This window comes from Panthera tigris, chromosome A3 (genome assembly GCF_018350195.1).
Source record: "Panthera tigris isolate Pti1 chromosome A3, P.tigris_Pti1_mat1.1, whole genome shotgun sequence".
In the NCBI taxonomy this organism is placed as follows: domain Eukaryota; kingdom Metazoa; phylum Chordata; class Mammalia; order Carnivora; family Felidae; genus Panthera; species Panthera tigris.
The window spans coordinates 81,150,592-81,167,457 of record NC_056662.1 but is presented as its reverse complement, the minus strand read 5'-3'; the positions used below and the strand labels follow the sequence as shown (position 1 = coordinate 81,167,457).

General features: G+C 34.4%; 1 protein-coding gene across 7 annotated transcripts in view; it reads left to right on the top strand.

The window, feature by feature from the left end:
* Nucleotides 1-16,866, top strand: part of VPS54 (VPS54 subunit of GARP complex) — a 170,003-nt gene that overhangs the window by 42,977 nt on the left and 110,160 nt on the right. For 6 of the 7 annotated variants that reach the window (XM_042981511.1, XM_042981510.1, XM_042981513.1 and 3 more), the window contains 2 exons: nucleotides 7,168-7,323; nucleotides 9,061-9,302. In XM_042981511.1, coding sequence (XP_042837445.1) covers nucleotides 7,188-7,323; nucleotides 9,061-9,302 — 378 coding nt within the window. In that variant the 5' untranslated portion in view covers nucleotides 7,168-7,187. Of the gene's footprint in view, nucleotides 1-7,167; nucleotides 7,324-9,060; nucleotides 9,303-16,866 lie in introns of those variants that run through there. The other variant, XM_007075350.3, reaches the window with a different exon arrangement.

Genomic DNA, 16,866 nt, shown 5'->3' with positions numbered 1-16,866 from the left:
TTATTGAATGTCTACTGTGTGCCAAGTATTGTGCCATGAGCTTACATAGGTTATGTAAGTTATATTCCATTTAAATTTTATAACATTGCTATGTGGAAGATACTGTTGCTGTTCCATTTTAAAAATGAGAAAACTAAGGTCACACAACTAATAAGTGATAGATCCCTAACTCACTTTATGGCCAGTTTTCTTAAGTATATTATATATACTATGTTTCAAGAATATAGAGAATCTAGAATAAAATTTTAGAAAGTCACATAATGTATGCAAAGAAGAGAATGTATTTTTGATTTTGTATGTTTTTAGATTGTTGAAATGAATATGAACTTATATGAGACATTGTTAGCGGCTTATTTGTGCTTATTACTTCTTTATCCATGATATTGTTCATTCATTCATTGAATATTCATGCATTTTACTGATTGCCTAGACTCTGCTGAGTGTGGCATAGGAAGGTGAATGAAACAAGTAAGTTTTCAGTATAGTGGGGGAGACAAAATTAACAGGTAAATAATCGGTTATAATTGGAGCAAGTACTAAAAAGATCACGCTATAATGCTAGTGATCAAGAATAATGGAGTGTGTGTGTGTGTGTGTGTGTGTGTGTGTGTGTGTGTGTTTGAATGGGGGAAGAGAAGGGAGAGGATGTGCTTAGATACAGTGGTCAGGAAAGGCTTGTTATAATAACCACTGTTAATGTTTCGTTGTATACCTTTTTATACATTATGTGTATGTAGAGAGAGTTATGTAAAGTTTTTATATCAAATGTGATTATATATTCTGTTTTGTAATCTCATAATTAAGTCTCTTGAAACAATAGCCATTGTTTTTTAATTTCCCCTCCTGTTCCACTCCAGCTTCTGCAGTCTGGCTTCTGTGCCCACTGTTGAACTTGACATTGTTTCTGATGTAACTGGTCACTGCCTAATTGCCAAATCTAAATGATGGTTTTTTCCCCCTTATTTATTTGTGAATTCTCAATTGATATTTCCCCCACCTTCTTGGATGTTCCTTCTTTATCACAAGCTTTCCTTTATATCTTTCATTTCTTTCTTCAGAAATGTTCAAGTCCTCTTAGGTTCTGTACTTGGCCCTCCTTACTGATATCTTATAGAGTGATGGATTTAACACCAGTGTCTTTAAGTCTGTAATGACTCACTAGTCTTGTGGATCAAGTCCAAAATCCTTTGTAAGGTTTCACCCAGCCTAAGGATTCTTCATTTTTTTTGATAGAAGGAAAAAAGAAATGAACCTTTATTAATACTTATTGTAAGAATTGATATTAGCACCTTCAGTCAGTTCATATGTTCATTTATCTTATGATCATCTTTATTTTAACTCAGTGGTTATCACTTGGGGTGATTTTGTTTTCTCCCTTCTTTCCCCCACCTCAGCATATTTGGCTTTGTCTAGACACATTTTTGGTTGTCATAACTGTATATGTGGCAGGGGAGGGTACTATTGGCATCAAGTGAATAGAGGCCAAGGATACATCTAAAGATCCTAAAATGCATAGACGGAAAACACCCAATAACAAAGAATTACTCAGCTCAAAATGTCAATAGTGCCAAGGATCAAAAGAAACCTCCTTTAGCTGGATTTTAAGTGTTTCCTTTAATTATGAATGTAGATAACCCTTCATAGGGATATTAGCACTGCCTGTAACTTTGTCACTAGTAGAAATTTCAAATATTTTCATGTCACATTAATGTGTTGCAGATACCTTGAAATATTTAAGCTCAATTATTGCTTAGAAATTAAGATAGATTTGCATTAAGTGAGAAGCAAGAAATTACTATATTACATTTTAAAAAGTTTATCTCAGTATAGTTGTCCATTGTAATCTAATGTATTTTATGCATTATAAACTAAATTATTCTGGGAAGGGGTCTGTAGACTTCACCAGACTGCCAAGGAATCCATAGGATAGAAAAGCTTAACTCCTGGTGCAGAGGCTTAAATATTTTTGGTGAGAATGCTTCAGAGGTGATAATGTTTATTTTATATTGTCATTTCATGACTCATTAAGTTGTCATACTATTGTCAATGATGCCAAGTTTGATGACTTAGTTAAGGTAGTGACAACCAGATTTTAAAGATACATTTTCCCCTTTGCATTGCTTAGTAATCTGTGGGGTAATACTTTGGCACAAGATGAGTGTTCTGAATCTGAACAACCTTTCACCTAGTAGCTTTAGCATACATCGATGATTTTTGCCTGAATTGGTTTATACCTTAGGGTTACAACTAATTCAGTTCTTCCTTCTACATTTATTACTGGCTTTGTTCTGTAAAGAAGAGATTTCCTTTCTTCATCCCACTCCACCCACTTTTCCTCATGTCTTTTTCTTTCCCTAAGTATCACTGTATATTCATTAATTTTTATTTAGCCAATATGTTACACTCAAGTAAGTTTCTTTTCCTTTTTTTTTTTTTTTTTTTTGGAGTGCTCAAATTGTCCCGCAAGTGGCATTTGAGCACCCTTTTTACTTGGTCCTTTATCCTTTTGACAGATCCTTCTGGTCTTTGAGCATTTACTTGCTTTCTGACGCAAGAGTTCTCAGGATCCACTTTTTTTTTTTTTTCCCCTGTGCTCCAGGTCTGAACTCAGATATTTCGTCAGTGAACCGTGGTTTCTTTGTGGAGATGGTATAGTTTTCACTTATTCCTTGAAAGTAGAGCATACCTGTGAAATCTTTTGTAAAACTGAAATAGTGTAAAGCAGAGAAACACTTACCATTAATTTATAGGGAAAATGTTTGAACGTTCCCACACCCCCAAAATGACATGTTTTAGGCTTCTCCTATTTCTTAAGACACGTATTACCAATGGTTGCCTAGAATAAATTGAGAAAAAGCACAGATACTAAGATACACGGTTCAAAGCTACAGTAGCTTGTTGCTGAGGTGCTGAGTGTAATTTCAGGGAGGTAGTTTGGCAGTGCTACCCTTGCTGCTTTGGGTGTGTCCTGCCTCTGTGATGGCTTGCTGCAAATGCTGAATGCGGTTTTTGCCTCTCACCTTTTTAAAGAAAAGCAACAATCCTCTTTGGATTTCTTTTGGTTAGTGAAAACAGGTGCTAATGTAGGTCTTTAGTAAAAGCAGACTGGCATAATGCAAACTTTGGAAAAACAGTGTGTACCTACATTTAGAAACCAGTCCGAGCTGTTGGTATGCTGGTGCTTCTGGAGTGACATTGTTTTAGGAACTTTTAATAGAAGCTTTTAACCTAACTTGTAACATAAAAAGATACTTTGAGACATAAAAGAAAGACAATCACATGTTTCTTTTTTTTTTTAATATGAAATTTATTGTCAAATTGGTTTCTATACTACACCCAGTGCTCATCCCAACAGGTGCCCTCCTCAATTCCCATCATCCACTTTCCCCTCCTCCCACCCCCCATCAACCCTCAGTTTATTCTCAGTTTTTAAGAGTCTCTTCTGGTTTGCCTCCTTCCCTCTGTAACTTTTTTTTTTCCCCTTCCCCTCCCCCATGGTCTTCTGTTAAGTTTCTCAGGATCCACATAAGAGTGAAAATATATGGTATCTGTCTTTCTCTCTATGACTTGTTTCACTTAGCATAACACTCTCCAGTTCCATACACGTTGCTACAAAAGGCCATATTTTATTCTTTCTCATTGCCACATAGTATTCCATTGTGTATATAAACCACAACTTCTTTATCCATTCATCAGTTGATGGACATTTACGCTCTTTCCATAATTTGGGTATTATTGAAAGTGCTGCTGTAAACATTGGGGTACAAGTGCTCCTATGCATCAGCACTCCTGTACACATGTTTCTGATCTTACTCATCCTTACAAATTCTTTTGGAATGAATGAGACTGTTTCTTTCCTTAACTCATACCCATGCTCTTATCTATTCACTTAAGGATTATCAGTAGCTGTCTAACTAACATCTCTCTTCTGATCTGTTCTACATATTACCCATTTAATCCATCTCTAAAGTATTTATTATATATCTATCTGTGTGCCAGGAATTGTGTTAGGCACATAGAATACACAGGAAAATGGAAACATCAAGAGGTTCATAGTCTGAGAAGACCTATATAAAGACCAAATTTTCAGTATGGTTGTTGCAAAAATAGAAATACATAAAGGGTGACTTAAGTGTGAGAAACCGAAGAAGGCTTCAAGAGAATATAATAGTTGAGTATGGTATTGATATAATTATGAAAAGATGATTGTGTAAAGAATGGTGGAGTGATTTACAGATTCTCATTGTAGGTGACCGCTGATTAAATGCCAAATTTGTTTCTAGATGTAAAGTGGAAGTATTAGAAATCAGAGGTTACCTGCATTTAGTGCATAGAGCTTTCTTTTTCCCTGTATTCTGTGTTTTTTGTTATTATTTTTGCTAGTTTTTTTTTTTTTTTCTGGATAGACAAACTATTCTTAGGTTACACTGAAACTTTCTTACTAGGATGCATCATCATTTCTGTTCTTTAGCTTTTCAATGAAAGATTATTTTTTTTGCTGAAGTTGTTTGGTTTAGAGGCCACAGGGATTTGGTGTATTTGTTTATGCATCCATGCCTTATGAATAAATCCACAATATTTTATTACTAGTGATTGCACATACTAAGTATCTGCATCATACTTATGTGGCCATTAATACAACGTTTGGTTCTTACTGTGCGGAAATCTTAATAAACTCAGGATGATTGAAAAAAATGGAGAGACAAATGGTTTGAAATTGGGACTCCCCTATATAGGCAGTCCCCTAATTTTACATACTCTCTTTATAGTTAGAGATGTTCCCCCATTTCATAAGAAGAACAAACAAAACCTATATATGTGTCCCAGTTCAGAATCTTTAAAGAGTAAATAAGGTACCACTCCCCCACCACCTCAGATACTGAAATAACTTATAGGAGTCTAGAAATTTTTTCTAGACTAGTTTAGTCTCCATCTCCTCAAGTATTTCTGGCTTCCTGAGATGGCGCTTAGGATTTCTTTTTGCTGTTAAAACAACATGATGGTAAATAGTATAAATTGAAATAGTAGTGTGCTATCAATCAGTATTTGATTTATCTGACACCAAGCAATGGGCAATCAATATAAATACATTTTCCATATATTTGTAGCTTACCTCTACAAATGTCAAAATGTCTTTAATTTAGCCATTTTATTTGATGAAATTAATAAAGTTAAATAGACTTTATGTTAAATTTGGAATTATCCTTACTAAATACTTAATATACAGGATTATGTATTATATACTTTCCTTTAGATTATCTTTTCTCTCTCAAATATGTTTTATATATATATACATATACGTATATATATATACACATATATACATATATATGTGTATATATATATATATAAAACCATACACTTAATGTGTATGGCTATATATGCAACAGGCCAGTGATCCCTTTCAAACCAAGACCCTGATTAATTCATCTGGCCATGTTCTGTGTGTGTGTGTGTGTGTGTATTTAAGTATGATTTATTTTTCAGTACTTCCCAATACAAGTGTTTTACTCTAGTCATGTCAGTTTCCACATAGTCTTATGATTATTCCATGTCCCTTAACCTTTGTTCATGTTATTGTTTGCTTTCTGTTCAGGGACCCTAAGGAAGTTATTTATCTTTGTGCATTTTCTTAACAGTTTGTTTCTTACGGTCTTAGTGGTGTAATTGGATTTGTTTCTTTTGCATTAGGAGGACTGTGACAGATAATCAAAGAAGTCTGGGGGGCGCCTGGGTGGCTCAGTCAGTTGAACGTCCAACTTTGGCTCAGGTCATGATCTCATGGTTCGTGAGTTCGGGCCCTGCATCGGGCTCTGTCTGTGCTGACAGCTCAGAGCCTGGAGCCTGCTTCCAATTCTGTGTCTCCCTCTCTCTCTGCCCCTCCCCCCCCACACGCTTTGTCTCTCTCTGTCTCTCAAAAATAAAGAAAACTAATTAAAAATTAAAAAAAAAACCCAAAGAAGTTTGGGAAATGTCAGTTTTAGCTTTCCACTAAACTAGGGGAGAGTTAGAGTAGATTAATTTTTTGTCACCATTCTTAGCTTTGTCTCTGCTCTTTACTTCTTACCCTTGGTATATTCACCAGATTTCCTGAGTAGGCTTTTTTTTTTTATTATTTGTTAAAACCCATGTGTCTTTGTAAACCCCCTAGTCTTTCTGAGCCTTGCTATACTTATCTCCAGTATGAGGGAACTTAGACTAGATGATCTCTCTAAGTTCCCTTTCAGCTGTAAACTTCTGTTTATGTTCATTTATTTATTCCTTCATTGAAAAATGTTTATTGAATACCTGTTATTTGATATGTATACTCTGAACTATAAGATTATCTACTCTCCAGTAATAAAATAATACATGTTCTTCAGTATCCAGGTTATGTACTGCTTCATTTGTAAAGTTTTACCTGAAACTGTAGCCTATGTTATGTTGTCTTGCCCCACAAATTCTTTTAGGACCTAGTGAACAATGTAGACATAGGTTAACCTGTGTTTTACTTAGTGTTTTGATTGTTGTCATTACTTAATGTAATTGCAGACACCTTGGAGAGTAATACTTCTTTTATAATTGATAACGGTTGTCACTTAGTCGTAATAGTCATGACGGTAACTAACATTTATAAACACTAACTTTTGAGACGAACGTTGTTTTATATGCTTTATATGCTTTATATATATATCCATTCCTTTTACTCTTACAAAATGTTTGTGAAATGGGAGCTCTTTTCATGTCCATTTTTACAAATGAGGTAAGGTACACAAAGGTTAAGTAAATTTCCTTGAGGTTATACTGCTGGTAAGTGAAGAATTTCTGCAGTCAGACTTCAAAAACCCATTTGCTTATAATGCATAATTACTGTATGCTTGCTGAATGAATGGATGTTTTCATCTTTAATATATAATTGGTTACAGCTTTGGTATCTATTTTGCACTTTGGATAAAAGACTGAAGATATTTCACTTCCGGGAGAATACTTTTCAAACAAGGACAAATAACTTTCTTAGTAACTAATTATGAGTGACACAGTTAATAGTATTCAAATTGTATACTTATACCTTGAGGGATTTTTGGATAATGTATCCTTTTCAGAGAAAGTGTGAGACATGCATAATACTTACAGATGAATTTTGATTTGTGTTAAGTATCTTGATTATTACTTGTTACTTATTTTCAGTTGAGTGGTGATTTTATGCAATGGCTTCAAGCCACAGTTCTTCACCAGTGCCTCAAGGAAGCAGCAGAGATGTTTTCTTTAAAAAAGAGGTAGATCCAACAAAACACATTCGACCTGTGCAGTCACTGCCAGATGTATGTCCCAAGGAGCCCACAGGTAAGGCCTTTTTCTGTTTGTTGGTTTGAAGATTTTTACTGAGGGTTTGTATTCTCTTTAAATGAGTAGTCAGATTCTGTATACAGTTGACCCTTGAACAACATGGGGTTTGAACTACATGAGTCCACTTATATGTAGCTTTTTTTTTTTTTATAAATACAGTACAGTACTATAACTATATTTTCTCCTTATGGATTTCTTAGTAATATTTTCTTTCCTCTAGCTTACTTTATTTGTAAGGATGTAGTATATAATATATATAACATACAGAATATGTTAATTGACTATTTATGTTATCTGTAGGGCTTCCAATCAACAGTAGGCTATTAGTAAAGTTTGGCAGAGTTGAAGTTAGATGTGGATTTTTGACTACATGGGGAGGGGAGTGGTCTGTACCCCTAATCCTTCCATTGTTCAAAGGTCAGCTATACTTAAAAGAATAAATTTTATAGTGTTAAAACTAAAGAGATAGATAATTTGGAAGTTGATTGGAAAATTGGAATATAGTTCTTTTCATGCATTTCCATAGAAGAAATTACTTGCATAAATGGAAAAAAAAAAGTTTTGAAAATGGAAGCTAGAGATTTGAAGCTTTTTAGTTAAACATAGTATAGTCAATTCTTATTATTTGTGGATTCTGTGTTTGTAAGTTTGCCTGATCTCTGAAATTTATTTGTAACCCTAAAATCAATACTTGTGGTACTTTTGTCATTATTTGCAGCCATTTGCAGAGGAATGAAAAATTTGAATTGCCTGATGCACATGTACCTACCTAAGGTTGAACAAGGCAACACTTTGCCTTCTTGTTTTAGCTCTCATGCTATAAACAAGTATCTTTTTTTGTGGTCTAAACAGTGCCACATTTTTTGCATTTTTGAGCTTTTTATTGGTGCTTTTGCTGTTTAAAAATGGTTACCAGATGTAGGGCTGAAGTGCTTTCTCGTGTTTCTAAGCACAAAAAGACTGCAATGTATGCACTAATGAAGAAAACTCATTCAGGTATGAATTACAGTGGTGTGAGCCATGAGTTCAGTGTTAATGAATGAACAATATATATTAAATAAGGTGTCTTTAAACAGAAACAGAATAAGATTATTTATTGATTGGTTGATGAAAATTTTGTGACCAGAGGCTTGGAGGTACCTACCCCTGTATTTCCCCTAGGAATAGTGGTTCAGTATTTGCTAATTGTTACCATGACTTTATAGAACAAAACTACCATGAATAACAAGAATTGACTATATATTTTTGTTTCCTCTATGATTAATGCCACAGCAGCATTTCTGGCATCTAATCATAAGCCAAACAAAGGATATTAGAACCAGGTGTGTCTGCCATAATACAACAGAAAAGAGGTAAACCTGTGAAAAATATGGAGTATTAAAGGATAGAATATATATAATAAAAAGGTAGAAGAGTTTTGATGTTGAAAAAAGAGAAATTGTACATTAAGGAAAGGAACTAATGAAAGACTTTCTTTATGATCCACCCCACGATGCAAATACAACTCTCAAATTTTGCGTATTCTTTATCTTTTACATGCTTTTCCTTCCCTTGGCAATTGATGCTGAAAGCTGAAGGTTATTTAATCAGATTGATTTTTGTTAAAACGTTTGTTATAAAAGAGAGATTTTGGTGCCTTGGCATAGAGCAGAAACTAAGCAATTTTTATTTTTCTAGGATGTACTTTCAAATGTAGAACTTAGTTTACAGAGTTTTCTTGTTTACTTTTTGCAGGTGATTCAAATAGTTTATGTGTTACCCCATCTCTAGTTACAGATCAACATAGATGGACTATATATCATTCCAAAGTAAACCTCCCAGCAGCATTAAATGATCCTAGATTAGCAAAAAGAGAATCTGACTTCTTCACAAAAACATGGGGATTGGACTTTGTGGACACTGAAGTCATACCTTCATTCTACCTCCCACAGATCAGCAAGGAACATTTTACAGTGTATCAACAGGAAATCTCTCAGGTAATATCTAATCTTGAAGTCAGGTCGAAAGGGATAGAAAGATCTTTAGTTTGATTTATTATAGATTTTTGACCAATAATCTTTGATGAGCTTACAGTATTCTTTTCTGTCTATATTCATTCTACTGTCCTGGGTTGTATTTAATTCTTTGCTTAGATATATGTAAATATATTTCTCTTACTGGAGTGATTTTTCACATTTATACTTTTCTAATAGTGCTAAGATTCAACATGCAACCCACCCTGCCTCCCAAGGAGAAAATTGTTCTGTTAGGCCAGTAAAACCCAGATGATTTGTGAAGTTTAAGAAATGAGCAGAATAGAACTGTTTCTTTGTTTCTTATTTACCACAAAGAATTTAATAGAGCATGCTAGCTCTGGCAGATAGTCTTGATACCTTTAGACATAATATATTGCTCTACATTCAGTTCTGAGCGAGTGGTCCTAAGTTTGAGATGGCTTGTTATTCATTTTTAGTGAGTATTTTCAATATAATTTTGGTTACCATTTTAGTCTTTTAAGAAACTCACTTTTAAAATGGAACAGGGGATATTAAAACTTCTTTCTTTACTGAAATATAATTGCCATATAACATTATAATAGTTTCAAGTGTACAACATAATGATTTGATATTTATATATATTGCAAAATGGTCACCATAAGTCTAGTTAACCTCTGTCACCATACATAGTTACAAATTTTTTTTTTTTTCGTGATGAGGATTTTAAAAATCTTTCCTAGGAACTTTCAAATATGCAATACAGTGTTATTAACTATAGTGATCACGTTTTATATTACATGTAGAAGAGGGGATATTTATATTTTTATAATATCCTTTTTTATACTTTTTTCATTAGCAAGCCTAATTTGCATTTAGCTGACTTCATTTCACTTGATTACTTTGTTCCTTTTATGATTTGGAAATAGGCTAAATATGATTACATTATTGGCATTAGTACTATACAGTATCTGGTTAATTTTTAGTACTACCTACTATTTTTGTACAGCACCTGTAAATATTATTTACTTTTATATAATGTATATTCACATATGGTGTCTAGAGTTTTTGTGTTCCTCTTTTTTTTTTTAAAGTAGGCTCCATGCCTACCTAGTGTGGAGTGCAACATGGGGCTTGAACTCATGACCCTGAGATCAAGACCTGGGCTGAGACAAGAGTCTGATGCTTAATCAACTGAGCCACCCAGGTGCCCCAAGTTTCTGTGTTGTTTTCAACAATCATAGCTGTCTGGATGTTGTTAAGTGGATGAGCTTTAATATGCCTTCTTTTTGATGGTTTGTAATCTCATGCCTTATAACCTACCATTTGGCTTCTCTATTTATCCATTTATTGATCAAATATTTATTGAATGCCTTCCATGTGCCAGGCACTGTTCTAAACACTAGGGATACAACACAGACCAAAACACACTATTTCTCTCCATTAAAAAGTTTACATTTCTAACAAGGATTATGAACAATAAACCCTTAAGCAACCACTAAAATAACAAAACAAAGTATTATAGCTAATAAGCCAACAGAAGAGATAACATGAAATGAAAAAAATTCTCAATCCAAACAAAGGCAGAAAAAGGGTAAAAAGGGAGCAAAGAATGGATGAGAAAAAAGAAAAACTTCAAGATGATAGACCTAAACCTAACCCTGTCAATAATCATATTAAATGTAAATGTTTAAGCACCCTGATTACAAGTCAGAGGTTGTGAGATTGGATGAAAAAGCGAGACCCAACTGTATGCTGCCTATAAGAAGTGTACTTTAAATACAGAGACACAGAACATTTGAAAAGTAAAACGATGGAAAAAGATATACCATGCTAACACCAGTCAAAAGAAAGCTGGAATGGCTATATTAATACCAACCAAAGCAGATTTCCAAGCAAAGACTATCCTAGGGGTAGCGATTATTTTATAATGATAAAAGTGTTAAGTTAATCAAGAGGATATATTTCTAAACATTTAGTCTGTAAAAACAGAGCTTCAAAATATATGAAACAAAAAGTAGGAATTTTATGGGGGAAATGGATGAATTCACAATTCTGGTTTTTATGGGGGAAATGGATGAATTCACAGTTCTGGTTGGGGATTTTAATACTTGTCTCTCAATAACAAGTGCTCAATGACAGCACTGTCAATCAACCTGAATTGACTTTGAAAGAACACATTGAAACAACATTCCACCCAACACAGAAGAATACATTTTCTTCTGAAGTGTTCCTGGAACATTTATCAACATAATCTGAACCATAAAACAAATGTTAATACATTTAAAAGTCTTCAAGTCATACAAAGTATATTCTTTGACCACAATAGAATTAAATTAGAAATTATTGACAGAAAAGTGTGTGGAAAATCCACAAATACTTGGAAACCAAAATTAACACTTCTAAATAAAAATGTGGGTCGAAGAGGAAAAGGAAATTAGAACCATTGATCCTTGAACAACTTGGTTTGAACCATGCAGATCCACTTATATGCAGATTTTTTTGATAAGTACAGTCACAGTACTGTAAATGTATTTTCTCTTCCTTATGATTTTCTTTTTTTAAAAACAAACTTTTTTTTTTTTAATGTTTATCTTTGAGAGAGAGAGAGAGACAGAGACAGCATGAGCCAGGGGAGGGACAGAGAAAGAGGGAGACATAGAATCCAAAGCAGACTCTAGGCTCCGAGCTGCCAGCACAGAGCCCGACCCAGGGCTCAAACTCAGGAACCACAAGATCATGACCTGAGCCAAAATTGGATGCCCAACTGACTGAGCCACTCAGGCGCCCCTTCCTTATGATTTTCTTAATAACATTTTTTTTCTAGATTATTTTAAGAAATAATATGTAATGTGTAATATACAAAATATGTGTTAATTGACTTTTTGTTACTGTTAAGGCTTCTGGTCCACAGTAGTTGGTAGTTAAGTGTTTGGAGAATTAAAAGTTATACTTGGATTTTTGATTATTGGACATTGGTGTCCCTAACCCCTACGTTGTTCCAAAGGCAGCTGTTGTTTGAACTGAGTGGAAATAAAAACACAACATATCAAATTTGTGGCATGCTACTCTGGTGGTACTTAGGGAACAATTTATAGCAGTAGATGCATATATTAGACAAGAAGAATAGTCTCAAATTAGTGACCTCAACTTCCACCTTAAAAAGCTACCACAAGAACAAATTTAAACCAAAATAAGCAGAAGAAAGAAACATCAAAGTCAAAATCAGTGAACTAGAAAGTAGAGAAACAGTAGAGAAAAATCAGTGAAACCCTAAGTTGATTCTTTGAGATCGATAAAATTGGCAGACCTGGGTGCCTGGGTGGCTCAGTCGGTTTAGTGTCCGACTTCAGCTCAGGATCTCGCAGTTCATGAGTTCGAGCCCTGCGTCAGGCTCTGGGCTGACAGCTCAGAGCCTGGAGCCTGTTTCAAATTCTGTGTCTCCCTCTCTCTGCCCCTCCCCTGCTCACACTCTGTCTCTCTCTGTCTCTCAAAAATGAATAAACGTTAAAAAAAAAACAACTTAAAAATTGGCAGACCTATAAGCAATGCTGATCCAGGAAGAAAAAACATAATCACCAATAACAAGAATGAGAGTGATGACATCACTACAGATTCTACAGTGGTTACAAGACTAATTTGAACAATTTTATGCCAATAAACTTAACAAGTTAGAGTAACTGACATATTTGTTGAATGACACAAATGACCAAATCTCACTCAAGAAGAAATAGATAACCTGAATAGCCTTATACTTATTAAAGAAATTGATGTTAAATACCTTTTCAAGAAGCAAACTCAAGCGCTCATGGCTTCACTGTTGATTTCTACCAAATATTTAAAGAAAAAACAATACCATGTCTACACATATTCTTTCATATTTTCGTGAAGATATGAAGGATAGGGTGAATATTAGGATGAGGCTGGCAAGGTTCCTGAGATGTAAAATATGAAGGGGCATGAGAATCTAAGAGTAGGTACCTCTTTAAATATTGTACCCTAGGCTCCTTGCTTGCCTCACCCTATTGCCAGCCCTGGTGGAGTAACTCTCACATACTGTTGGTGGGAATTTAGAGTGGTACAAACCCTTTTGGAAAACAGTTTAGCCATTTCTTAAAAAGTTAAAAATACTTCTGGTTCAGCTTAGAAGGAGCTTGGAAGCTTCTACTCCTGTTCTCACAAGAAAAAATCTGAAAAAACTGAAAATCAACAACTTAGAGGCTTTTTGAAGGTAACAGCCCAGGGGCGCAAACTCACTAAAAGACAAAGGCCTAATCACAGAACTCTGGAATGCTTCCCTTCCTCCCACATCTTCCCACCATATCAATAGGGCACCTGTATAATAAGGGAATACAACTAAAAGACTTAATATTGTCTTAATAATGTCTCAGACTTAATATTTAAGAAATCTGTAAAGGCAGCAAGGGAGGGGCACCTGGGTGGCTCAGGTTGTTAAGTGTCCAGGTCTCTCAGGTCTTGATCTCGTGATTTGTGAGTTCGAGCCCCGTGTCAAGCTCTGTGCTGACAGCACGGAACCTGCTTGGGATTCTCTCTCTGCTCCTCCCCCATTTGCTCTCTCTCTGTCTCAAAGTAAATAAATAAACATTAAACAACAACAACAAAAAAGACAGCAAGGGAGACAAAAACAAGGACACCAGAGGAGATTTTAGCCTCTAACATCTGCAGCTACAGCAAACAGTAAATACAGCCTCATTCCTAGCCAGATAAACAGAAATCTCACACAAAATGCCTGTTTACCTCAGTTCCTTTTATCCAGTACATCATATCTGGCATTCAACAGAGAATTATAGTATATACTAAAGATAAGAAGAAGAAAACCCCACAGTTTAAAGAGCAAGTACTAGAATGAGACTCAGATGGCAACAATGTTGGAATTCTCAGACTGGGAATTTAAAACAACTATGGTTAATATACTAAGACCTTAATGGAAAAGGTAGATAACATGTAAGAATAGATGGGTAATGTAAGCAGAGAGATGCAAACAATAAGAATCAAAAGGAAATTCTAGAAATAGAAACAGCAGACATGAAGAATGCCTTTGATGGATTCATCACTAGACTTGAAACGTCAGAGAAAAGAATCAGTGAGCTTAAGGAAAAGTTGATAGAAATGTATCAAAATGTGTGGGTTAGTGAAAGCATTGCTTAGAGGGAAATTTAATAGTTTTGAATGCGTATATTAGTGAAGAAAAAAATCTAAAATTAATAATCTAAGCTTTTACCACAGGAGACAAAAAGAACAAATGATATTCAAAGTTAGCAGAAGGTGAATCACTGTGTTTGTACCTGAAACTAATGACCTCATGTGTCAAGTATCTTACAATAAAACAAGAGAAGAGAAGAAATAATAAAAATTAGACCAGAAATCAGTGAAATTGAAAAATGGAAATCAACAGAATCAATAAAACTGAAAGCTGTTTCTTTGAGAAGATCAATAAACTTGATAATTGTCTGGCCAAGTTAATTAAAAAAAAAAGACATAAATTATTAGTACTAGAAATGAAAGAGGTCATATCACTAATGATCTCATGGACATTAAAAAGATAGTAAAATAATATTATGAACAAACTGTATGCCCACAAATTCTGTCTGAATAAATCTATACTTATTAAAGAAATTGAATCAATAATAATTTTTCAAAATAGAAAACGCCAGGGCCAGATGAGTTCACTGGTGAATTGTACCAACCATTAAAGCAAGAAGTTATACCAGTTCTTTATGATCTATTCCAGGAAATGGAAGCAAAGGGGATACTTTCTAACTTATTTATGCAGCATTAACCTAATATTGAAATTAGACAAAAACATTATGAAAAAGGAAAACTACAGACCACTGTCTCTCATGAACATAGTTGCAAAAGTCCTTAACAAAATATTGGAAAATCAAACCCAACAACGTATAAAAAGAATTCTATACCATAACTAAGTGGGATTTATTCCAGATATGTAAGGTTGATCCAATATTCAAAAAGCAATTAGTGTAATCCATAAATTAACAGGCTGAAGAAGAAAAGTCGTATGTTCATATCAATAGATATAGAGAAAACATTTGATAAAACTCAATACCCATTCATGATAAAAATGCAGCAAACTGGGAATATAGGGGAACTTTTTATTTATTTTTTTAATTTTTTTAATGTTTATTTTTGAGAGAGAGACAGAGCACAAGCAGGGGAGAGCAGGGAGAGAGGGAGACACAGAATCCAAAGCAGGCTCCAGGCTTTGAGCTGTCAGCACAGAGCCTGACGTGGGGTTCAAACTCATCAACTGTGAGATCATGGCCTGAGCTAGTCAGACGCTTAACTGACTGAGCCACCTAGGTGCCCCAAGGGAAACAAATTCAACTTGATAGTATCTACAAAAACCCTACAACTAATAGTGAGAAACTAGATGCTTTCCTACTTAAGATCAGGAACAAGCTAAGGATGTCTGTTCTCACCACTCCTTTTGACATCATACTGGAAACTCTACACAATGAGACAAGAAAAGGAAATAAAAGGTATATAAACTGGGAATGAAGAAATAAAACTGTCTTTATTCACAGATACCATGATTGTCTATGTAGAAAATCCCAAAGAGTCAGTAAAGAAACTCCTGGAACTAATAAGCGATTATACCGAAGTTGCAGGATACAAGGTTAATATTACAAAAGTAAATTGCTTTCTTATATGCTACTGATGGACAATTAGAATTTGAAATTAGCACAGCACCATTTACATTAGCACCAAAGAAAATGAAATACTTAGGTATAAATCTAACAGAATATGATCTATATGAGGATAACTACAAAACTGATGAAAGGAATCAGTGAAGATCTAAATAGAGATTCCATGTACGTGGATAGGAAGACTCAGTATTGTCAAAATGTTCTTCCCAACTTGGCCTATAGATTCAACGCAATCTCAGTTAAAATTCCAGCAATTTATTTTGTAGATACCAAGAAACAAATTCCAAAGTTTATAAAGAAAGGGAAAAGAGAATAGCTAACAAAGTATTGAAGAACCAAGTTGGAAGACTGACACTAATTGACTTCAAGACTTACCGTGAAGATATAGTAATATAGACAGTGTAGTATTTGTGAAAGAATAGATATACAGACCAAAGGAACAGAAGAGAGCTCAGAAATAGACCTACACAAACATAGTCAACTGATTTTTGATAGAGGTGCAAAGGCAGTTCCATAGTCTTGAATAAATGGTGCTGGAACACCTAGATATCCACATGCAAAAAATTATTAAATAAATAAATAAATAAATAAATAAAAAGAATCTAGACACAGACTACCCACACCTTTCACAGAAATTAGCACAAAATGGATCATAGACCTAAATGTAAAATGCAAAACTGTAAAACTAGAAGATTACATAGGAGAAAAATACATGACTTTGAGTTTGGTGATGACTTTTTAGATAATGGCATCAAAAGTACAATCCATGAAAGAAAAAATTGACAAGTTGGACTTAGTTAAAATTTAAAACTTCCATCTGTGCAAGACCATTAAAAGAAAGAATACAAGCTAGACACTGGGAGAAAATATTTTCAAAACAC